Source organism: Athene noctua, chromosome 3 (genome assembly GCF_965140245.1).
Source record: "Athene noctua chromosome 3, bAthNoc1.hap1.1, whole genome shotgun sequence".
Classification (NCBI taxonomy): Eukaryota; Metazoa; Chordata; class Aves; order Strigiformes; family Strigidae; genus Athene; species Athene noctua.
In genome coordinates this window covers 18,268,168-18,292,677 of record NC_134039.1, presented here as the reverse complement: position 1 = coordinate 18,292,677, position 24,510 = coordinate 18,268,168, and the positions used below count along the sequence as shown (strand labels likewise).

At 39.5% G+C, this 24,510-nt stretch overlaps 1 protein-coding gene across 4 annotated transcripts in view; it reads right to left on the bottom strand.

The window, feature by feature from the left end:
- CACNA1C (calcium voltage-gated channel subunit alpha1 C) overlaps positions 1–24,510 on the bottom strand; it is a 491,623-nt gene that overhangs the window by 204,009 nt on the left and 263,104 nt on the right. For all 4 annotated transcript variants that reach the window (XM_074902152.1, XM_074902151.1, XM_074902149.1 and 1 more), the window contains exon 4: positions 4,495–4,634. In XM_074902152.1, the coding sequence (XP_074758253.1) occupies positions 4,495–4,634 (140 nt within the window). The remainder of the gene's footprint in view (positions 1–4,494; positions 4,635–24,510) is intronic.

Below are 24,510 nucleotides of genomic sequence, written 5' to 3'. Positions count from 1 at the left end.
TGTATGTTAAGCTATTCATATAAAACAGGAGGCCACAGTCCCTCTACCCTATATTTACATGGGAAGACATGCTCTTTGATGAAAACCTGTGTGAAAAGCTTACAGTAGGTATGTTGGAGGGAGGTGCAGTTCTTTACTTTCTTCTCAGTAGGCGAGTTAGCTGAAATGCATGTTCCACGCATGGTGTGAGAATACTGTACTGACAAAGAAATCAAAGTTTGGATAGTATAAAAATGCAAGAGGGCTAATCTCTTGTGGTCACTGAAAATTTCACCATTAAAAAAAAAAAACCCCAATACAGAAATCAATCTTATTTCCTTCCAGCTAACTAATTTCTGTCACCCTAAATTCATGCTCCATTTTCATCTGGATGTAGTACTTTCCATTGATGAAGCACAACTAACAGAATCTTAATTTCTGAATTTCATTTCTGACATGACTACACCTAAAGTCTTTTCACACCTGTGAACTATAAAGTAGAAAAAAATTTTCTATCCCACACATACATGTATGGACACACTGCACTTTTTTTTTTTTTTTACATTTACTTGTAGGTATGAAGCTAGTCTCACTGTTTTCCTTTCTTACAATTTTCTTTTTACCTTTTGATGTATGAAATATCAAAAAGGTTTTCCCTTTGCTAGATGACCTCAACAGCAGCGTGATAAGGCTGTAAAACCTGCTCTACAGCTCTTCATCTCTTCCTCTGTGGGGAGGGCACACTGGTTTTTACAGCATAAAAAAAGAACTTGTCAATGGCCTCCAGAATATAAAGAGGAAATAGAGGGCTTGATATTTCTAAGGCCAAATATCAGCAGAAAAACACAGCTGAAAGAATCCCCATAGGTATAAAGAAACAGTAAAGTACAACGACTTTTTTCACAATGTTTTACAGTTCACCTGTGATTTGTGAGTGTGAAAGTGTTTGGGTCTGCCCTTTACAAACTCCCCACAGGCCTTCAGAAAGACATACACTGTGACCACATTTTCCAGTCTGCTCTGAATTTCACATCCTTTCCAAATACCTTCACTGCTTACCTTCCCAAGAAAGACTGCCTTTCAAATTACATCTCTTTTCTGCCAGAAGTTATGGGCCCTTAGAGAATGACTGTGCTTGGCAAACAAACACAGTATTGCCAGGAAAGACAGATATTCTTCTAGCACAACATGGTCAGGTTAGTCTTCACTCAAGAGAAATTTCCCCAACAGCCTGTTATTAAAGGACATGACTGTTATTTCTGAAAGTTTTAATGTTTTCCAAAAAAGGAACAGTAAAACTGAAGGAAGCAGGATACAATTTGACTAATGGTTAATGTTTGTGGGTTGTGCCTCATTAGGCAGCTTAGGGGTGTGATCTCTACTCTTAACTAATAATGTTCTTATCCACAGTGTCTCTGATTATACCCCCTCTAGACATTTATCTTAAAAAAAGATTTTAAAGCAACATTTAATGGTGCTGCTACAGCAGGGTCATAGGCTATTTAAAGATAAGATAGAATCAAACTTTAAGAGTCTTAGCTGATGAATAAGCAGATTTCCCACACTGCAAGAACGATAAGCTGTTACAAGTCTACAGGTCTAAAGTGCATCCTTTCTCCAGTAAATGTAGCAGTTGTGTTCAATGATCCCCTCTGCTGCTGCTGCTGCATATTCCTGTGGCCTTGTTGGAACCACTGACTCTAAGATCCCTTTGGATACCAGGGGACATATCTTCAGAAGGCAAGGGAAAGTATACAGGCACATTTTTGTAAAAATGTTTTATAAAACTGACACTTCCCTCTAGACTTTATGCTTGGTCCTACACATTTGTTTTCCTCTTCGTCTATTGACTTGTATGTTGTGATGTATTATCTCTTCAAGATACATGTGGTGAATAGTGTATCCTAGGTGGATTTAGAGACAAACAAAGGATTTAAATTCTTTTTTTTTTTTTTTCTTTTTCTTTATCTTCCAGCTGTACTTGAAGAAATACTTCCCACCTAGTCTTTCCACTTTTTGTAGCAAGGACACACATCCTTGAAAATGAAGATGATTCCTAAGGCAGAACAAGCACGAATGGCAATTACCAGAGTCATTTTGGGACTTGATGCTTCCAGTATGAATCTCATACTATCCTTTGCCCCATGTAACAAATAATTCCCTCTGCCCAGTGCTAAATGTGTGTCCAAATTACACAGCTTTCTCCAATAGCTCCATCAATAGGCTGAAAAAGGCATCACAGGGAAATTTTACCAGCACTTGCTTTCTTACTCCTCTCTCTCTCACAAATTTATTTTAAACCTTTTCCATGGGACTTCCTCCCTGACAAAATATTCAAATATGCTGAAATTTAAACATAATGTCATTGAGGGGTTTCAGACAGCCCCTAGGAAAAGATGACAGGGCAGAACAGGAACAGATGGTATCACCATGTAGATTTTGCAGAGGGGTTGTGGAGAGAAAAAGCAGTGCACCAGCCTAGGCTGTGGTACCATACGAGTGAGTTTAAACAGATAAACATCAAAGGAACCCATCTGGCCTTGAAGTGGTATCTGTCACTTGAGACTGTTACTATTTAACAAAGACCTTGGGGTCTTGGCCATGTTTATTATACTAGTGTAATCCCTCCCCAGTTACATTTTTTGTTCCCCATCTAGTGACTGAGAACTGCTGGAGGCAAGTACAGATAGAAAAGCTGAGAGCTGCAGCTTCTGTCACTGGCAAGGGAATTAATTTCAGTCTGAATATCATCTTGCTGATTAACTGCCCTCGTAGGAAAACTGAAAAGGACTGTACTTACACTAGATATAATGCTGCCCTGTGATTTCTGGAGCCCTGCCCTTTCACATTCCAATGGAAGAAGAAGTAGTATCGTTTCCTCTCTTTAAAAAGTCTCTTTCTCATAAAAATGAAAAAGTCATAATCACATTCACGGGACTCTTGTTCTCCAATCTTTCTTCAATTTAAGCAGCAATTCCCAAGCAGGTGAGATATCTGAGGACATGCAAAGGAAGAACCAGCTATGGAATTGGACATCAGTGCCAGGAAGGGGCTGGGGATTTTTCAATTTCCAATTACTAATTTGCTGTGGAATCCTCTGGCTGTGAGTAGGAACGAAGGAGAAAGACAATTACAGCACTGCTGTAAGGAGAAGCATTGTGCCCATGTGGAGGCAGAGAGGTCTTGGGACTAAGAATAGGTTCCATCTTGCCCTCTCTCCCCCTCACTGGGAATTCTCTTTCCACCCACTTTTCCCCATGATATGGAAAGTGGGAGGGATTGGGTAGCACACAGGAGTTTGCGGATGTGGGGCCACCACAAAATGGTCAAGAAGCTAAATGGACTTTGGTTTGGGGCAGAAATTATGACGGGGTTTTGATGACTGAGAATATCCCTATGATGTTTTCCCTAGAAGCTGATGCATGGTTTCCTTGGTAAAGAGGTAAAAAGACTGCAAGTTGTTGTGGGCGATTAAACTCTTTAACAATGGAGTGGTGGGAGGATGGGACAAATTATTCAGGTGAAGAAATACTTGTTCTCTTTGTCTTCAGGGGTAGTTTATGCTTCACCTCTTCCCTTCAACAACTACAGTTCAAACTCCTTGCTTATCTCTTACCCTTAGGTAGAAAAAGCAGAAGGTGTTTTATTTTGCTTTTATTCAAATAAATTAAATGCCAAGCTTGAAAAATACAGAGAGGAATAAGGGGATTAGAAAGGTTGCAGCTCAGAGTGGCAATTTGATCTACAACAGTAAAATTAGTCTTTAAAAAGGTTAAAGCATTAAAAGGATCTAAATCAGAAGTGTTGAAATCACCAACAGAACAGTGCAATTGAACTGAAGAAATTATTTTTTGTTTTAAATTTGAAAATCTGGGTTTTAAATTTTTCATCCATCTTTGAGAATGAGAAAAATCAGTTCACAACACAGTAGAATTTATTCATCACCCAACTCTAACCTTAATTAATAAATCCCACCTAAATATTCTTTTAAAATATTCATACAGATTCACAAACAAAAGTATTTTCTTCCAGTTAAGCATATTCAGGCATTTGACTTTGTGTCCAATAGCCTTGCACTGATTCCTCTTCTCATCCCTGTTCCTAAAGAGTAGTTTAATTCCCATGTCTTGCAAACCATTGAAAGCCTTGGAAAAGGCTAAGCAGAAAGGGATACCAGACAGAAAATGTCCTCCAACCGATTGTCAATCCTTAATATTTACCTCAAGGTATATCATTACTACAAACTGAAATAAGCACAAATCAAGTTAAAACTGCAGAAGACCAGTGAGTTAACGGTATTTTTAGGTTACGCAGTAAACCCTGGTAAAACATGTGGAGTCTTAGGGCGTCTAACAAAGGAGGAACAAATGGTGGTTGTAGGAGGAACATGATGGGCAGCAAACTTTAACATTACCCATACATAATGTACCAAGCATTCACCCAGCCTCATGCTCCCAAAGGTTGCAAGTATCCCCATGTGTGCAGTCCATTCAAAGACAAAATGTCAGTACTCACCCTACTACCACAATTATAAAATCTAGTAAATTCCAGCCATTGCGGAGGTAAGCGTTGGGGTGAAAGAGAAGTCCATATGCTATTACTTTTAAAAATGCTTCCACTGTAAAAATTATGAGAAAGAGATACTCCACTCGTTCCTGGGGAAGATAAGAGAACAAGAGAGACAATGGTTAACATGAGTGACAAACCATGGATAAGGACAGTTTTTTCTGTCACCATCCACCCATACAGCCTCCAGTGCACTGACTCGCCACTCGGATACACCTAATATACATAGCTTGCCAGAGGCCTTTTCTCCTCACACTTGCACAGTCTGCAACAAGTCTGGCAGGACAGTGGCCGTAAATTTTGGTTAGGCTCTGAAATTTGCTGCCTTTGCCTTGGCAGGGTCTGACCACTGCACAGACCTGTGCAAAGGAGGAGAGGAGAGGGTCAACAGGCATGTTCTAGCACTCAGCTCTCTACAGAGTACATTGTCAAATATTGTCTAGCACTCAGCTCTCTACAGAGTACATTGTCAAATATTGTCAGCCATCACAATGAACTGCATCCAGTCTCTTTCTGGCTCTGGAGAGAAAACATTGCTGGATACCATGGTGGGGAGAAATAAAGGGGCCCACCTGAGACTGATGCATGTGTCTAACTATGCCTTCTTTGGGATTCCCTTTTCTGTTGCTGGGGAACAGATAGGCTGAATATTGGTGATAAATGATTTACAAATCAGGCTGACTAATGCTAAAGGCTTTTAGTCGTTCCATCAGAAATGTCTATGTCCCTGTGAAATGCAGTTTGCAATTAAGCACGTGCAAGCAAAGTCACTTCCAGTGACAGTACAGTTAGATTCAGGACAAGCAAGCAGGCTTTTGGAGTTAGTACACAGGCTCACTGTCTCTCATCTCTGGGGTTTTTAGCCCCAGTGTGGAATAAGCATAGCAGTATTGCAGAAATGGTAGGGACCTCCACCTGAGTAGGAGGGAAACTGAAGCATTAGGTAATCACTACAAAAGTGCTGCATGGCAAGCTGAGTGGGAAAGAAGTACGTGCAAAGTAGATGACAGCAAAAGAAGACTAGGTTCTTGCAAGGTCAAACTACAATGTAAGTTATTAAAAGTTCACATTAAAGAAATAAAAAGCCAAGAAATATATAAATTAAAACCCCTAGGTATTCTTGGTCATATCTTATTAGGTACCCAGCAATACAATCAGAGAGGTCACTACTCTATTCTTCTTTTCAGCTCCAAACTGCAATTGCCCTGTTCCTCTGTCCAGCTGAATACATGCATGACACTCTCATATGATACAGCAATACAACATATGCAGGATTACAAAAAAATCACTTCATCATTTGACTCAGCTGCCCTCGTGAATCTCTTCCATTCAGCTACAGGTAATTAACAAGAACTTATGTTGATCAAAAAAGTCAGTTTCCAGATCATCTGCATGCTTACATTAACATTTTATTTTACACAACTGAGAAATTCCATCTGACAGTAGCAGGCACATGTTTGTGCTTTAAAATATTGCATTTTCCCTCCAACAATGCTTTCACAATGCCTGCAGCATTATTCCCCAGTGTTTAGTAATGGGAATACCTAAAAAAGAAAAAGTATAATTCTGTAGTTATCTGATCCAGTTGTAAAGCTTTTGAACATGCCCACAGCACAGAATGTCTTCATTGTTGTCCCAGATGGACACAGGTCAGCACACTAAGGACTTTCCTCCCCTTGAACTAGAAGAAGGAAACAACAGCATACAATACTAGTGACCACTGTGTCCCCAGCTCTACAAATAGTGCATTATTTTATTTAGCACAGGAATTGGCACATAAGTGCTAACAACCAGGAGTCCAGCCATGGGTTTGGCCACAAAAAAGAGCTCCATAATGGCTTGCACCCTCCTAGAAGGGATCAACCTGGCATCCCTTCTTCCACTGCTGATGGCAGCTGAGCAAGTACTAATTGATAGACAAAATCATAGTTAAACAGACCCAAACATCAAGCTCTATGCACCCATTTGTATAATAAGACGAGCTGTCACAAAACCTCTTAAAAAAACCCAAAACAAACCACAAAATGATTGTGTGATGGGAAATCTATGCTGTGCCTTTCTGATTGCCCTGCACCTTTGTGCAGCCACATGCCTCTTCTCAGCACAGCACAAGGCCAGACACCACCCTGCATAGACAGCCCACAGTAGCCCTGTCTGGGAGGCAATGCCCCACCTCTGAAAGGATTAGGTAAAGCCTGTGTAGAGGCTGGAGGAAGATGGAAATGGACTCTGTAGGGGGAAAAAATCTGCCCTGAATCAAAGGTGGGAGTAGTGAGTGTTGTGACTGGGATGGACATAGCCTCACTAAATATGAACGAACATCTTCTAGGATGGAAGCAAAGACCTCTCTTGCTGCAACCCAGCCCAGTGAGTCTCACTCCCTGTTTCAGCCACCCACTTTCCACAGTTATGGGCAAACTCTCCTTCCCTCCTGCAAAAAGGGCCACAGTAGGTCAGAGACCACTCTCTCATTCAGACTGTCTCTGAGGTTCCCCTCTGCACTCAATTCATCTGGCATCCCCCTCTGTAAACAGAGTCACGGGCTCATTGAGGAAACCAGCCTTTCCCTAAAACTCTGCTTGGTAGTCACAGCCCTAGACTGGTATCAAGAGGATGCTGAGGAGCTCACCCTCTCGTTTAATAAATCCAGGTCCAATTTGAAGCAAATTGGCAGTACAATTGAAGAGGAAGGCCTAACACTGATCCCATGCCCAGTGATTTAACAGCAAACACTGTCCTTGACCTCCGGAGAACCTAGGACAAATGCTGCTGCCAGCTCTGTCTGGCTTTGTGCTTCTTCTGTGGCTGCAGTGCGGTGCAGGCCTGCCTGGCCAGAAGAGTCTTTCCACCCCATTACATTGAAATACCTGTACTAATGCAATCAAAAGTCCAAGAAAGCAAATATTTGAGAAAATTCAGGAACAACTTTTTTTAAAAAAGTATTTTTTTAATACTGTGCAGAGTAGCCAGTATTTCAACAACTAACAGGTTCCATTTGGTTGGGTTTAGCAGCCTTATGTATTTTTGCCTGCAAAGATGCCTATGGGACTACAGACTCCTGTTTTGTTATTGTAATAGTGCTGTTTGTTGAACTATGTTATTGAGGTAATAATATGCCAAACATTACACACACATGCACATATACACTTAAACTTAGATATATGCATATAGATATATATATATATACACATATACAGCTACAAGCTGTTTGAATAAATTCCTTACAATGCTCTGGCCAACGTGGAAAGATTCATAAAAAATGAAACTCTATAAAAGCCTCTGAAATGAACATAAGATACATAATGCTAAGCAGAGAAGAGAAATTTTATGATCATCTGCACTTAAATTAATGATTTCAGGATCTAAAACTAGAGGAAAAATACTGCTGAGTTTGAACAGCGCAGCTACTCCAAGACCATTTCAGGAAGCTACTCCTGCTTAGACTCAAGAAGAATTTGAAAAGCCTCCTAATTAATTTGTGTTCCCTTTTCTCCTTATACAATAAAACTCAAGAGCCTTTATGAACACAGCATAACTCAGTAATGACGTGGCATAACTGGGTTCCCAGGAACTTGGGTTGCAGTCCCAGTTCTGATGCCACCTTGCCTGGTGAACTCACAGATGTGACTCAACCACCTCCTGCCTCAGGTTAGAAATGAGAGGAGGTCCTGTTGTCTTCAGCAGCTGCAAAATTATTAATTTGCCTCTGCTAAATGAGCATTTACACTTCTGGCTAGTCATTTGAAGCTTTGCTCTAACAGCTTATGCAGACTGGGCCCCAGTGTTTCAAGCTCCCAAAAGTATCTATAACGCCACTCCTCTGAGACGCCAATTTGGTGCCATTTTAAAAGAAACCAAGCTAGACAAACATTGGCATTTCTCTTTGAGAGCTCCCTGCTGACAGGGAGAGAAGATGCCCACCACCTTTGTGGGAAGGAAAGGAGACAGCAACAACATTGTCCCTTGAAACACAAATCCAAACCACAACATCGAAAGAGAAGGAACTTACTTTGGAACTGTAAGAAAGAGGGAACAGTATTTTTTTCATTTTGTCTTAGAAATATGAATCATGCTGATATAGCTGAGACACATGGAGCATATTGCAGATTGCAGAATTACAAAGCAGGAGCTTCCTCCTTGGGCAACAGTGGTGAAAACGTTTCAAAAACCAAAGGAAAACCCCAACAATATACAAGTGGAAGAAGAGGAAGGACAAGAGTTTTAGAAAACTGATAAATCTCTGGAGCATACACAGATGTTTTAGGACTGTCTCTACCACTGGGGGTTTTTTGAGTTTGTTTTGGTTTTTATAGACACAGGACATGAGCACCAGCTACCCTAGCTGACAGATCAGCCAGCACTAACATTGCCAAGAAACAAACTGTACATCGTCTTACTCTTAACAAAGAAATAAACATTAACTTACTGTTAAGGGTCTAAAACATATTTCCTAAAGAAGATTAGTGTATTAAATACAAAACTCCTCTAATCCCACGTGCCTTCCAAAGACACCATATGTTTGTTTACAGTTTTTAAACTGTACCTAATGACATACTGTGTTCATAAAAGGAGAATGAAAACAGGAAATTCAAGGAAATTACTGTAGGATGCCATGAGGCTTTTCTTCTGTCAGGAGAGGAGTGAGTAGACTAGTGTTGTTTCTGAGAAATGGTCCCCAAAATGATTCATTGTATCTTGATCCTAGCTCTCCAAAACCCATCCACCCAACAGCACTACTAGGTTATAAGGTTTTGCAAGATTTACTCAAGGTTCAAATCACAATCAGGTCACCTCATCTCATACACCCCAGTCTAAAGAGTCTGCAATCTTAAATTCAGTCACTAAAGGTTTTCTCAGATTTTGCTGTCTCTCTATGTTTGCACTCTGCTCGGTTTGTTACAAACCATGTTTCAAAAACTAGAGCTTATCTATTTGAAGTAATGTGCAGCAAGCCCTGCACAGCTAGAACCTTTACAAAGCTGCCTGTTTGACCTTAGACCACATTACGTCAGTGTCTACATTATTACTCCCTAGTGCTTCCTTAAACATAAGAGAATACATTTCTTCAGTAATGCAAATACTCAGCAGTCCAAGGAAAACCACAGTATTTTAAGGCCCTGTCATGCAGGATGTTTTGGCATTAACTGCATAAATAGGCTCGGAAAGATACAAGTCAAGAGTGGAAGCACACAGACTTTTTCCTAGTAGGGAAAACAATATTTTTCTGATGGATGGTAAGGAGACTAAACTGCAGTGCTGGGAAAGACAGCCCAGAGGTTTTATGAAAAAAAGCTCTATGTGTTTGGATTACAATTTATCATCACATCCGAGATATGGATATTCTCACTGTGAATAGGCTGACCTGAAGGCTACTATTAGCATTAATAACTTCGACCTTCAGTGAGGAAGAGCCACATGTGTGCACTTAAAGGATCAGTTCAGAAAGGAGATGTTAAGACAGGTTTGTTGACAGTGAGTTACTTTTGAATATACTCAGTTATTCAGGAGACATTTTCAGCTAAATATGTGTGAAAATAGTACACAAGCACATGAGGGAATAAAACTTAAAGGAGAGATCATGTTTGGACTCTTTTTCTTTCTTTATCCTTAAAATTACTGCCACTGCAGAAACAAGTGGTCATATCCATTTACTTGATAAATAGAAAGGGATGATAAGATAGCATACTGCTGAACATAACTCCATTTGCTGTTACTGCGGGTCCTAAAATACAGTGTCCATTCTTCTAGCTGTTCCCCCAAAAGAATATTCCCAAAAAATCAAGTAAAAGAACACTATCTGATTTTACCTGTCAAGGATAAAATAAGCCCAAAGAAGGAAGTGGGTGACTAGCACTAAACTAAACATAACCCACCGTGTTGGGAAACAGAACAGCTTCTGAAAGGTTAGATTGTCAAATATGATCAGCACTGCTTTCCCTCCACTCCAAGTGAAGGCAGTACCTATATAACATCAGGCTTTACAATGAGCAGAGTTAAGTTCACACCAAGCACTGCAGAAATACCACCTTTTAAGTTCTTCAAAGGTGTTCAATGACAGAAGAATAAACCAAAGACAGAATTCTCACTAATCTGAAATGAGCAATTATAAAACGGGAATGTAGTGCAAGCCAGACTTCAGAACTTCATGGTAATTAATAACATGCCCTTGATGCATTTAAAGAACCTCCAACTGAAATGAACAGAAGAGAGAACATTAATAGTTTTGAACGATTACAAACCTGATACACATGCCCTATGTTCAAGAGTTCCTTGGCAAATCAACTAATACTTCATGTTACATCCTACTACTGTGGGATCTAGTCTAAACTCCTTATTTTTCTTACAGCACTTTGGCAAGGATGAACTTGCATTTATTTATAGGTTCAGTGGAATTACATTTTTTGTCAGAGTCCAACTGTAATACAAAGCCAAGGAACGAGGGGATCAATCCCCTGTGCTAGCTACCTTTTACAAACACATTTGCCCTTTCAGTGAACCCTATATTCCTTATTCACTCAACCCAAAATACAGAAGATGAATGCCATTACTGTTCTGATTTACCATTATTTCACCTACATTTTCTACTAACGATAGGTGGAGAAACAGGCTCCATCTATATCAAATACTGTAATTATTTTTCATCCTACATTTCAGAAGGGGTTGACATGCCAATATCATTTGGACTACAATGAGAGGAGAATTGTTTTGAAACCTTTATACTAGAGAAGATTCTGAGCCACTCAATTTCATTTTGAAGACAGCCCTGCTTTGAGTTGGTATTTGGACTAGACAACCCACACAAGTCCCTATCAACCTATATTTTTTCTGAGATTCTATATGCATATTTTATCATTCTAAACACACCTCCAGTCCTCAGAATAATCTAACAGATTTGCTATTTCCTTTCCATTGCACATCAATGCTTCCCAGTGGGATGCTTCATTTTTCACAATAGAGATGGTCAAGCATGTGCCTTTCTGGATTCATATAAAGGATTATGCATCCGTTTGGACTTAAAATTTGGACTCTGGTGCTGATTAGATAATGTCTAACCTATATAAGATTTTTCTTTACTGTTTTTGGCTAGCAATAGCAGAAATCTCTTGGGTGTTGTTTCTCAAGGTTTCTTCTTTTTTTGGACTGAAATTGAACAATAGGATCCTGCCTATATAAAAATTAAATCCAGAGAATATGTTCCTTATGGGCTTGGTTTTTCTTTGGCATGACCAAGAATTGAAGCCATCCGTACAAGCCATATACAAACATTCCAACTTGAACAGCTCTGAAGAGGTAAAGAATGTTGTATCCTAGTTGCTTTTATTTTGGTCCACTATTCTGATTAAATTGAAATGAACTGTCACTTTCTATCCTGATCCGACCAGTAAGAGATTACCGTTCTAGAAGGCAGCAACATTAGGGAAGGCACCATAAGTTTTATGAGTGAGAGCACCTCATTTCAGATCTCTGTATAGAAATTAAAAGCTAGTTAGGTGTTACATTGTTACCATATCTATGAATGAAATTCAGCCCTAGAAGAAAGCTTTTACTAGATTCCTTTATGTAGTTTCAGACGCAGTGAAGCAGTGCAGTGTCTTTTCCCAAGGTTAACACAGCCATTTGAAACACCACAGCCAATTGTCCATCTACCAACCGCTGATTAAGGACAGGGTACCAGAAGCATCAATTTAAATCAGAGCAGCCCCAGTATAAGAGCTATATCTAATAGATCATCACAAGGCATACCATGTCTCATCCAGCTCTCAAAATGACTTAAATAAGTTAGCAATTGGTTACTCACCATGCTCAGGTGTTTGAACTCAATCATGTATGCAATGACATATACAAGTCTATCAGCCATAAAACATCTCAGTGGTCCATTGTATTAATATTTTTTATTATAAATATTAAAAAACCAGACCCCTCTAGCATAACCTAACCTTTCTATGCTCAAAACCATGTTAGTGTTAAATATTAAGTATTTTGTTGCCAGGCAGAACAGCAAACACTTAGGAGGAAAAAATTTCCACTTTAGAAGGAATTCTAAAAAAACTATCTAATTAAATATTAGTGCATTAGGACAGTTTCTAAAATGTCTTCTTCACAGAACATCACCTAAGCAGGATACAGAAGCACACTTGTGTTTGGAAACAACCTACATGACCTCAGCAATAACTCTTCTAATGATTTTATTGTTTTGCACTATCTATGGGTTAGTTCCTGAAGTCACAGGTCTGGAGTTCTCATTATATCGTTTTAATCTGATCATTATTACACAATCAGTGCTTTCAGTACCCTATTTTTCAACAACTCTCTAAATGTCTTAGTGGTAGGGAAAAAGCTTAATAAAAGTGAATCCCAAGTGTCTGACTGCTGAAAAGAAGTAACACTGTCCCCATGAGATTTATTAAATTTAAGTCAATCACATGATTTCAGGAGTTGATGAATTTTTAACTGCTAGAACCAACATTATGACAACTGTAGTTTGTCTGCCTTGTAAGCTTAGACTGTGATACGGACTGGCACACTGAGGAACAGTCATGTTCATATTCAGTCATCTTTTTTAAGAGATCACTGAAAATTGGGCCCCAAAATTACGGACTGAATTTCCAACAGAGCTCAACATGTGGATAGCGAGTTCCTTTGGAAATACACCCATAATGAGACTTTCTGTGTGCCAAGGCTTTTTATAATTCCCTCATGGATAAGGGGTGTGGAGGAGTTGCATTCCATACCCTTAATTTAATGAAGCATCTTTTCTCTCAAAAAGCTTTTTATTTTTCTTTTTAAAAATGATCTGATCCTACAAGGTTTTCAGCAATTCTAGTACATGTCAGGTTAGCCTAAAATATAGCCTAAATCAGGGAGAATTTTGCTACTAATTTTAACATGGAAAGTATTATCCTCTTACCAGATAAGTCAGTAATTGTCTACAGGCTGAGTTTCCCATTTCTCTTCATCCTCTTTATAACTTCTCAGGTAACACTAAAGAATTAGAAACCTTCCCTAAACTGCCTTGCAGGCAGAACCCCAATTTTAATGGGGCACCACCACATACTGAGCTGACAGAATGACTGGCACTGCCTCTCTTGTGCAAACCCTCGACATAGGCTATGTTTTTAGAAGAGAACAGAGCTAGTAGGGGCAAGATAACAGCCAAAGAAAGAATTATTTGAGCAGTTAGCATGGGATCAGATGTCAGCAAACATGGGCTCCTCAAGAAACCACAGCCACATCCAGCACAATTTATGCCCTCTGTGGATTACTCTCTACTACTGAGCTAAGAAATAGAGAGCCACAAGAGACCTCCTGCAGAAATCTGGCCCTGAATCTTTGTTTAAATAGGCTGCTGAGCACAGAATTTTCTCTGACTGACCACCCAGAAGAGCTCATCAAACCCACATTTAAAACATTTCTGTCAAACGCATCTTAATCCAATCACTCTTGTGCATTTTATGATGCTCTAATTTATGGTTTTAATCTACTACAATTCTTTTATAATTGTTTGTGCAGTGACGCCTGAAGCAGGGAATGCTTTATAAATAAATTGAATTTATGACTATTTATAACCTCTCCCTCTTAAAGTTTCTAAGCAAATAAATTGATCCCACAGTTCAGTGTTCTAGGGCTGGGGTCTCTCTGTACACATTCATACAAACGCACAATATACACACATGCATGAAAGAGAGGGATATGGAGTATGCACGTGTGTGTGACCTTTTCTTTCCATGAGTAATTTAAGGGCATATTTAACATTCTGTTCACACTGCTTATGGCAGACAGGAAAAACACAACTGAAGGGAATGAAAAATGAGAAGTCTTAGCTTCTTCTCCATCTCAGCCTCTATCTTTCCTTTTGTGGGGCAAAGGTTTGCAGTTTTTGTTTACTACCCCTGAGTAAGTTTCTGTTCATTTGCTTGCTGTTTGAATGAACAAGGCACATGAAATGAGGCAGCTATAAGGACCTCTGACAACCAGCACATAAAACTCATTTTATTTCCTTAATGGATTTCTAATTGGTAATTAAAAACATGACTGTGACCTGTGCAGTAGCCAGAAAATAGAAATGGACTTCATTTTAAACAGATAAAGCTCACAAGGCTGAAGCTCTACAGAGTAGCAAGATTTCTTCTGGGCAAGGAAACGTGTAACAAGTGCTTTAGTTTTTAGCAGGTTTTGTTAATTCAAGCCAACCAAAACACCCCAAAAACCTGACATTCTTTGCCAGTTCTTCTGTCCCTCGACTGACTCTCACCAGTCACTCTGCCAACCCTCACTGTAGTCGCTGCTGATGTTGAAATAGACCGAGGGACAAGAAGCTGGAAAATGCAATTTGAATTTTTGCCCTCCCAGTCAGACTAGGGCATGTATTTTCATTTCTTGTAAGATAAGCATGCATTTCATTCTCATATGTGTACACATTGCAGGGGTAAGGGGCAAACTAATAATCTTGCCAAATGCCACCACCTTCCATCCAGTTAGGCAGAGGCTATGTGTCAAGTTGGTGTAATCTTAGCCTGCAGGACACTAGATCACCCTCAGAAAGCCCACAGCAGCTCTTGGGTGGGTGCAGAGTAATGCAAGGTCACGTCATAATAAAATATTTGGATTTGCTTCAAGCAAGCCAAACACATGGATATGGGAACGTTAAAACATTTTTTTCAATAAAAATGTTTAAACATAATGCTTTGTTATTTCTACAATGAAACTCTCTGAGGACTGTCATTTAGGGACAGTAGAGAAGGGGAATATGACATATAGAATACTTCAAACTTTTCATTCTAATATTCAACAAAATCAAGTTTTGAAATATTGGAATTTCCCACACAATGCCGAGATTTCCATCAGCCTGACTGGCAAACCATCAGGATGGAAAATGGAAAGAGGAGAAACAGCTCTGAAATGGGTTAATGCATGCTAATGAATTTAATTCGTTTAAAACAAGGAAGAAGGATTTCTAATGAAGTTCAGGCATTAGTAAGGAATGAACATTGCACCCATGCCCCTTTTTGCAAGTGAAAAGTCTGTAAAGAATTGTAGTGAGCTACTAATTTTCATGCCAGAGGAGAGGCAGCCAATGTCCCTGTGTTATCTCTTACTATCATAAACCCTTAAGACAATATTTATTCTCACGTAGATAAACTTAAAAACTAAGAAAAATGTTAGACTATGAACAGTGAAAGGTGAGGAATGTTATTAATGTCCTATACTGCTTTTTAATTAAATGCAGCTTGATTAGCTTCTGGCTAGTTTGCAAAAAGGCATAGTCTTCCTACATTCCCTGGCTTCAGGAGTGCTTTATCTCCTGCAAGTATTGCAGGATGCAGGAGGATCTCTGTCTAAAGGGAAAATTAGGTTTCAGCTGGCCTGTCTGAAAAAAATCTAAACCCCACCCACAACCAGAATTCCCTTTCATCAGTTACAGTCAAATCCTTATGACGTCCATCGCTCAGGAGGTCACTCCCAGTGAAATGATCTCTAAAAACTCAGCCAGATTTATTCTACGTCAGACAGACTATCGCTCAGGGCTGACAAGCATTTTGCCAAATGGACTTGGATTTCAAAGATTCTGTGTTTGCTTGATGAAAATAAGATGTTACATACTTTGTGTTTTCACTTACTCTGTTCCCAAGGCTTCCTCTTTCTTCAATCACCCTCAGGGTCTAAGCAAACAGGATTCATATTGATCTGCCTGAAAATTATTTTTAATGCTATTAATATTATAGGCTGCTATATTGGATGTTTTTCAACTTTTTCATGTCGACTAGTTGTTCTGACTGATCTGTAATATACTAAACCCATTGCTTCTGCCTTGCTGCTGGCCAGGTCCCAGCTCACACCACAGAAATAAAAGACAACCAATGACTGTATTTGAACTTCAGTGGGGTGTGTTTTCCTGTGCTCAGTACATACTCCTCATAGCCTCACAGACTGCACAGTGTCATCGCATGACATTTTCTGGCTATTTACCCCTCCATTCCCCCACGCTGCTTTCTGTACATTTTAGGTCATGAATAGTAAAGTTGGGCTCATTGCTGCCAGTGCAAAAATAGCAGGAGTTGGACACTGTTTTAAAACAATTATTCTCCTATCATGTTGTTATCTCCCAGTCAAACATGCAGTAAGTACTGTGTTTAACTACCACGTTAAATTCAGAAATATCAAATCAAGCTACATATTTCACATTGCAGAAAATAATACCTTAAATGAATGGCATGGTATTGCAGGTAAAACTTTTAAGATACATTGTATAATAAGTTTAGACTCACTTAAAAAAAAAAAAAAAAGAAAAAAGAAAAAAGAAAAAAGAAAAAAGGAAAAAGAAGAGGTTTAAAATTTTTGCAAAGAATTAAAAAATCTCTCAGGGAACAGATTTTAAATGAAGTCCTTATTTGGACATAATTTCTGCCAGCTTCTAGAAGGTCTGCATGAGCAAGAAGTTAATAAGTACAGTAGGCTTTGGCCAAGTAATATCAGAAATATTCTCCTATAGTAACACTAAATCGAATTGCACAGACTTAAGGGATTTTAGTGTTTTCTTTTAATTGTCTACGAACTGTGCTAAGGCATGTTGTGCTAATGTTTGAACTCAGTGGTGGAACTGATTAAAAGCTATAATTAAATGGAATAAGCTGCTATTATTTACAGAATAGCAAAAAGGGTGAGAAAAGGAACAAACACAGAAAGGGTGAAAAATAATTTCAGTATTGCTCTTCATTCTGTTTTGCCTATCTTTGGTACCATGAGTAACACATAAATGGAAGAAGAACAATTTTCACAAGTAATAAGCATTGCTCAGTCCACAGTTTATTCTGACACCTTGAAAGACTTCAAGAACAAACACAGCAACCTAAAATTTTTTCATAGACTATTTTATGGATGGAAAAGGACCTCGTGATTAAATTTCTGCAAGTGCATATTTGTTTTGCTGAAATCTTCCCATTTTAGTCAATCAGTTGAAACTAAAAGTTTTCAAAGTAGTTTTTTTTTTTCTCTCATAACAATTCCCTCCTTATAGGATCCATCAGGATTCATGATGATGTAGAAAAACATTAGTAAGATAGCATGTCAGAAGGACTTGTCTCAAGCCCCTGAGCATGACTACACAAGCTACTTCCCACAACTTATCTTCCATCCATGTCTGTCACTTCGACATCCTCTGTTTCACTCTGTTTTATTTCAAACTCAATTTGTTTTCACAAGGAGATTAAAAAAAAAAAAAAAAAAGCAAGGAGGAGTAAGAATCTACTGGCCTATGGCAAAGGCCATAAAATAAAACAAAATTAAAGAATTTCTCTTAATTAATTACCCTCCTTTCTGCAATGATACTCTTCATGAAAAGTTCAATTATCAACAACTGATGCCATTAAATTCACTGTACTATATTATGTTTAGTTGTGCTGTTATACAGAAAAAGGAAATGACAGTGAAATCTCTTGTATAACTTGCCAGATGTGAAACTAGTAGGGTTAAATTAATCCCACAAGTCTTCTAGAGCTGACTGAAAGAATGAGATTGCCAGGGATAAGTTTGTCTCATCACCTTAGTGCTTTAGATCTTCAGAAAAGGCTCCAGGGGTTATAGTCAATCACAGACTGAATATGACTCAATGTCATGCTACTGCAAAACAGAAAAAAGCAAACAACATGCTGGGATGTGTAAACAAACGTACAAACCACAAGACACCAGAAAAATCCTTCTGCTGTACACAGCAGGGGTGAAAGTTCTGCTCAAATTCTGTGAATGAAGAAAACCATGGATGGACTGGAGAGGGACCAGGGGAGAGCAACAAGGATCTTCTGAAGGGTAGAAAAACGACCTGAGAGAGAAGGCTGTTGTGAGGCGGTTCAACGTAGAGCAGGCAAGGCAAAATAAGGCTATAGACTGCTGCAGAGAGGTGGTGAATAACTCGTTTGCCTGCATTCACTTTGGGTATGGCAGGAAGTAATGGCTTTATGCTGGCACATAGAAGGTTTAGGATGGACATCAACAAAACCCTTGCTTGGGATACCAGTAGGGCTGTGGTGGAGTACACTGTCTAGGAAGTTACAGACTTTAAATCACTCTTGTGGGGCAGAATGACTAAATGGCCTTCCAGGGTATCTTCTAGCCCTACCTTTTGTATTATGTAGGCTTTAATAGATGTTCATGGCCACAAGAACCAGCCAGGTTTCCCATCAGGGAGGCAGCTGTCTATTAATTTTGGACAGAAAGACACCAGGGGACAGTACTTCTGTATTCACAAGTGAATAGCCTTTCAAACTGTCTTTGACACCCATACAACTAAGGCAGATCTATGCAAGAAATCTGTTAGTTTGGGATTTCAAGGAATGCCTCCATGTGTGATCACTTGAAAAAGGAGTTCAGTATCTCTCTTGGGGGAAACAGAATTCAGGCTTCTCCCAAAGGCTGATCAGTTTAGAAACACTATTGCAATCACACTGAAATGGAATAAGCTTTTCCTGGTTTTATGGCATAGTTTCAGGGTTTTCTAAGATTGTGTTGTAGTGGCTGCATTAATTGGAGGGATCTTCCCCTCTCTGAGAAGACTCTCAGGCATTATCATTCTGATCGATTCTCATCTGGGCTGGTGATATTTATGGCAGAAGTTTCTCTTCCTCAGCGGATCTGCCTCTGAAGAGCATTTGGGAACACAAACTTGTAAATGTTTATTCTTCTTTTGATCTCTTTTGCTTCGGGTCCACAGAGCCCCTGTAGCAGAAATCTATGAGCTTTGCTGAACATATTTTTAATTAACCCTGGATTTAGAGAAATTTGGGGATTAGTGGATTGCTGAACTCTGGAGCAATGCTGGAGTTTCCTTGTTACAAGCAGCAGAGAAAGTGTCAAGTGTTGTTGAGAATTTGGCTTAGGCCACTGAACCTACTGATTTCCATAGATCAGAGAAGTCTCCAAAGTAGCAATACTACTAGATTGAATTAATACAGTATCCTTCATTCAAAGGTTGCTATAGACTTCACAGACAGTAATGAATGAATTAAAATATAAATCACACCACACAAGCAAAAGAGAAATTGCCTCCATTTCACAACTGGGAAAATTGATAACTATATAAGATAAAGGTATTTGAAGATTTGAGGTCTTCCTGTTTCTAAGTATCCATTTTAGGACAATGACAGCCTGATTTTTTTTTTCAGACACCAAGTGGTTTGTTGACTAATTGGAGCAATGATGCCTCTAGGGATAGGAGCTTGGCACACTGACTTGGCTGACTTAACCAGCTAACAAGCTAATAGCAATTTAGAGAAGATGAACCTCTGACAGGCATGAAAAGACCTTGTCTAAATGTTTAGAAATCTTTGATTAATTCCTGGTGGATGAAAACTGAAATGTTGCTGTCTCTGCCCCTCTCTTTCCCACTCAGTTGCTTCCACTCCATCTCCTGCCTCCTGTTTCTGTCATCTTTCTATCCTTTTGTCTCTTCGTTGCTTTATTTTGCACGCCACTACTCTTCTCCTTGTATACAAGGATTTCCAGAGGTTCAGCTGAAACTGCAGGTGCCTGGTTTTCCATCTCCAAAACACAAGCTGTTCAAAACCGAGAGACAAATTTGGAAATTGGACGTACCTGATTACCAGATTATGACAAAATCAGGAGTCGGATGGTGGAATTCTGGGGCAATACTTCGCTGTTCCACATCATAGACAAGACATACATACCAGGCAATGTTTGTGAGGTGCCAAAGAAACTTCATTACTTGGGTCACTTCTGTAAACTATATACAGTGCTATAGCAACACAGATGTTATTTGGTGACATTTGCAGTGTAACATCAAAATGATACCAAGATATTGCAAATGCAACCTCAGCACCAACAGGGACCAGAAGTGCCAAAATTCTCACTGAACCAGCACATTACAACTGAGCGAAAAACCATCAAAAACAGTCTAGCAGCCTTCTGTTGCCACACTGGTTAAAAGCAGGGAGGATATGATGTAATATATCACAGCATAATGAATTTACTGTATTGTAGCTGGTATGCAGTTTCATTTGCTAAAACCTCACTGCTGTTTAATCTACAGTTGACTGCTGACTGGGGTCAGCAGTGTGCCTCACATGGCAGACATAGGCTGCATTTATGTTCGCCAGAGAGGGAGCTGTATTACTTTTCAGCACTACAGAGTTCTGCTGCTCCGTTTATAAGTCCTGACCTGAACCAGTTGCCAGGGTCCTAATGAAGTTGAGTTAGACCCTGTACATCAACCTGTCGCTCCTTCTACCTGTTGCTGTGGTTTTTTTTTCCTCTGTGAAACCAAAACATCCTTTGCAAAATTGTGATGCAGTCAAGACAAAATTATGAGTCAGCATCTGACAGGATGCACTCTCCAGGGCTGCAGCAAATAATGCAGTAGGCCTCTGCTCTTTAAGACACAGAACAAAAGCCAATTATATAGCAAAGCAGTGCACCTACTGAGTGCACAAGGCAGTGTACATCTTAGGTATCTCTTCAGGCACAGTATAGCTCACTGCTGAGGCCATGGCACTCCTCCTTAAAAGCAATCAGAAGAATTCATGCTGTGGGTAGATTGATGAAAATGGAGATCTGAGATCAAATTCTGAGCATGTCACAAATAGAAGGAGATAATATTGGCTTTCTGTTGACAGTAAGCATTCTTCCCTAACATAAACTCACCAGACTCCTTACAAAACTGTACCAGCAAGCTTTTGGTAAGGCTGGTGCTCTGGGTGTTGCAAGGTGAGCAAGGAAGTCCTTCACAAGGCGGGAAATCAGGGCCTCTAGTAACAAGCAGTAGGTGCACCAGAAAGACTGGTGGGACCCCAGAAAGAGGGATGTAGCGCTGTTCCAGCCCCAGGTGTGCCCGCAATGCCATTCCTTCAACAGGGATCCTACTTTGTACTCTCCCAAGGGGAGCTTTACGGCCTTCTAAAATAATCTTTATGGGGCTGTGTTTTACCAGGCAGTAATTTCTGAGAGGAACACTGCTTGAGAATATGTTGGTGTTTAGGAAAAAAAGAACCCAGGGGTAACAGGTACTATCAATTTCTGATTTTCAGTCTTTGAAATTCAGCTCAGTTAGGAAGTAAAAAAACCAACGTGCTGTCACACACACAATCCTATGAACATCAATATATTTTAATGGATACATTTTTCTCTTATATCTAGCCTCTGAGTTTTTCCACCTCTGAGCAAGACCTAAAAATGTAACACATCATTGGTACTGCTCCATAATCTGAAACTCCAACCCTCCTTAGCAAACTTTCCTTTTAGAACAATTTAATAAGACGTGATATTAACATCCCAACAGCTTTTCCCTCATGAGTTAAAAGTGTCACTCTCTCTGTTTTGACTAATTTCTGCTAGATAAATACAGCCTATTTCAGTTAGAGAAATTCTCATATTCTGCATTTTTTTCACTGGTGAGGCTTTCTTTACTTTGCACCCTGAGCTCTTAAGTGGCTTTGCCTCATTTAAAAACTGTATCTCTGACCAGCATGCCTGCATTCCTGTGGAGAGTTGCTTAATCCCTCTGTATACTCCCAATCTGCCTGCAAGGAATGCAGAGCATTCCCAGATCTTTAAATGGAGGCAACACAAAAATCTATTTTCTTTTATTAATGGAAAAGAATCCCTGTACTATTTTTAAAGGAAGACCTAAGCCCCCTTCTTTTCAGTATTATCCTTTTTTTCCTGCTTTACTCAATTATAGATGATTGGTTAACTGCCATGACATATGAGTCATGCAGGATCTAGGACACAGGATGTGTTCAGAGTTGCTTAATCATGTTCTAATATTTAACATGTACACTTGTTTATTAGGTAATAGAGTTGTGCATGATATTTACATTGTGCTATATTAATTTGGGATGTTAATGCTAGAAGGGCCAGAGAACAATAAACAAAAATGATACAGGCAAATGGGGAGGAAGAAAGAAAAGCTAAACCAAAGCACAATGAGAAACAGATTCCCAGGGCATGGGAAGAACAAACTCACATTCAGATTTTTCTGCTGGGGCACTTGTAGGTCTCCTCTCAGTTATACCAATTTAAGCTCAGGGTAACTTCCTTTTCATGGTGTGTGTCTAGTTTTACCCTAAATTAGTCAACATTTCCACACCTCAAATTTTCCTCAAAAATATCTAGCTCCCAAATGCCCCTAAAACTCCTTCAGTATATGAGGACAGCTATCTGCACCAAATCGTGATTTTTGCTGCCCGTTTTGAAGTGTTGACATCTGCCTCCAGTTACATAAGGAAAGGAAAGGGACATCCTATATGAAAACATATTTATTTTTCTCCTTTCCCTCTCTCATTACAGCAGTTAGCTCTCAGCACAGCAGACACAGGTTTTGAAAGAGCACACAGAAGGAAGCCAAGCTGTCTCAAGGTGAAGCAGATGACTGCAGCATTGTCTTCAGTGGTGGGGCATGAATGTTGATGAAAACACAATTTAGCCTGAGGGTTCCACTCTAAAGAATCACTACCTTTTTCGTGTGTGAAAGCAATAAAAATCTAAATAAGATTACTTGGCTGTGAAACTTATCCAGGAATGACAAAGCTACATAGACAAGATTGAAGAAGAGAACAGAAATAAGATGTGCCTAATACAAGCAAGGCTATCTGAACTCAGGATACTTAAGGAAGATGAGGAATATGTGAAAGCAAAAAAAATGCTGTTTGGCTAACTTCTCCTGGAAGCACTTGACAGCTGAATGTGGTTTTGAAAGGCCTGAAGGCAGTTTACCGCGGGGACTGAGTCAAAGAAGCTTTGCATGAGAGAGGATGATGGCATTCTGCAACACACAGAGGATAGATGCCTATTTTAAGGAGATGGTTTGCTGTCTCCAGAGACCCTTGATGTGGATACAAGACAACATGGAGAACTGCAGCAAGAGCAGTCATAGAAGCAGAGTTTAGCTGGGAAACTGTTTTACAAATTAATTGCTTGCTACTTCAATTCTTCTTGGTTTTTCTTCCTCATACTCGATGGCTTTTGTCTCTGTTTCTCCTTCCTGTGACTTCTCCCGTTTTCATCCCACTTTATCACCCCTATTTTATTTTATTTTTATTTTTTTTTACTTCTGCTACACTCTGTCCAAGTTCCCAATCCACTGATAAAACACTACAAGCACTTTATGGTCATGATGTTTGTAATCCCTAGATTAGTTTTGTATAATGGAAAACTACAAGAAAATATGTTTTCTTTAGAAGTCATCAGAAGCTGACAAAGAGGTATGAAAAGCCCAAGCAAGACAGCACCAACAAAACATAACATACAAAGTCAGACTCAACTTGGGGAAAAACAAGTGGTCTGAGGATCGGTGGTGCTCTTGCTCATCTTTAACAGCATGCAGGGAACACAGATGCTGGTCTTGCAGCTCATTTCTAGTTCTCTTGATTTGCAGAGAAATGCTGTGACGATATCATGCTATTGTTCATAAGAGTTTTGAACAGAGCGTACACAAGAGCTGCTAAACTTGACCTGTATTATGGACAAAATTACTACCTAGCAGTTCCCAGAAAGCAGAACCCAAAATCCTACAGCTGCATTTCCTCATGCTATTACTAGTCCTGCAATGGGCATAACAGTGAATCAGAGCCAATATTTTAAGACACCTGTCCAAATTCTGGCTTCTCTGTCTGTACCAAAACACCTGCCAACATTTCCTGAGCTATTCAGTAGCTCTCACTCTCTCCAGCAGGCAAAGGAACAGGGTTGTGTTTTCCATGTAAGCAGAGTTTTGTACTTTGTACACCAAATTTTACAATTACTGAACTTGTGGCAGTTACGCATCTTACTCTTTTTAATCCCCTCTCGTGCCTAATTTCCAGCAGCAGTCCCAGATTGGTCCACTTGGTCTTCAACCCAGTATTTCACCTGGCTGCTTAAAAGCTGCTGCTTGCTGGGTGCTCTAGGGAAGACTGCTCAATTCTGCAGGCATCTCTCAAGTCTGAGGTCTACTCCCCATCCCTTTTTTTTCCCATTTTT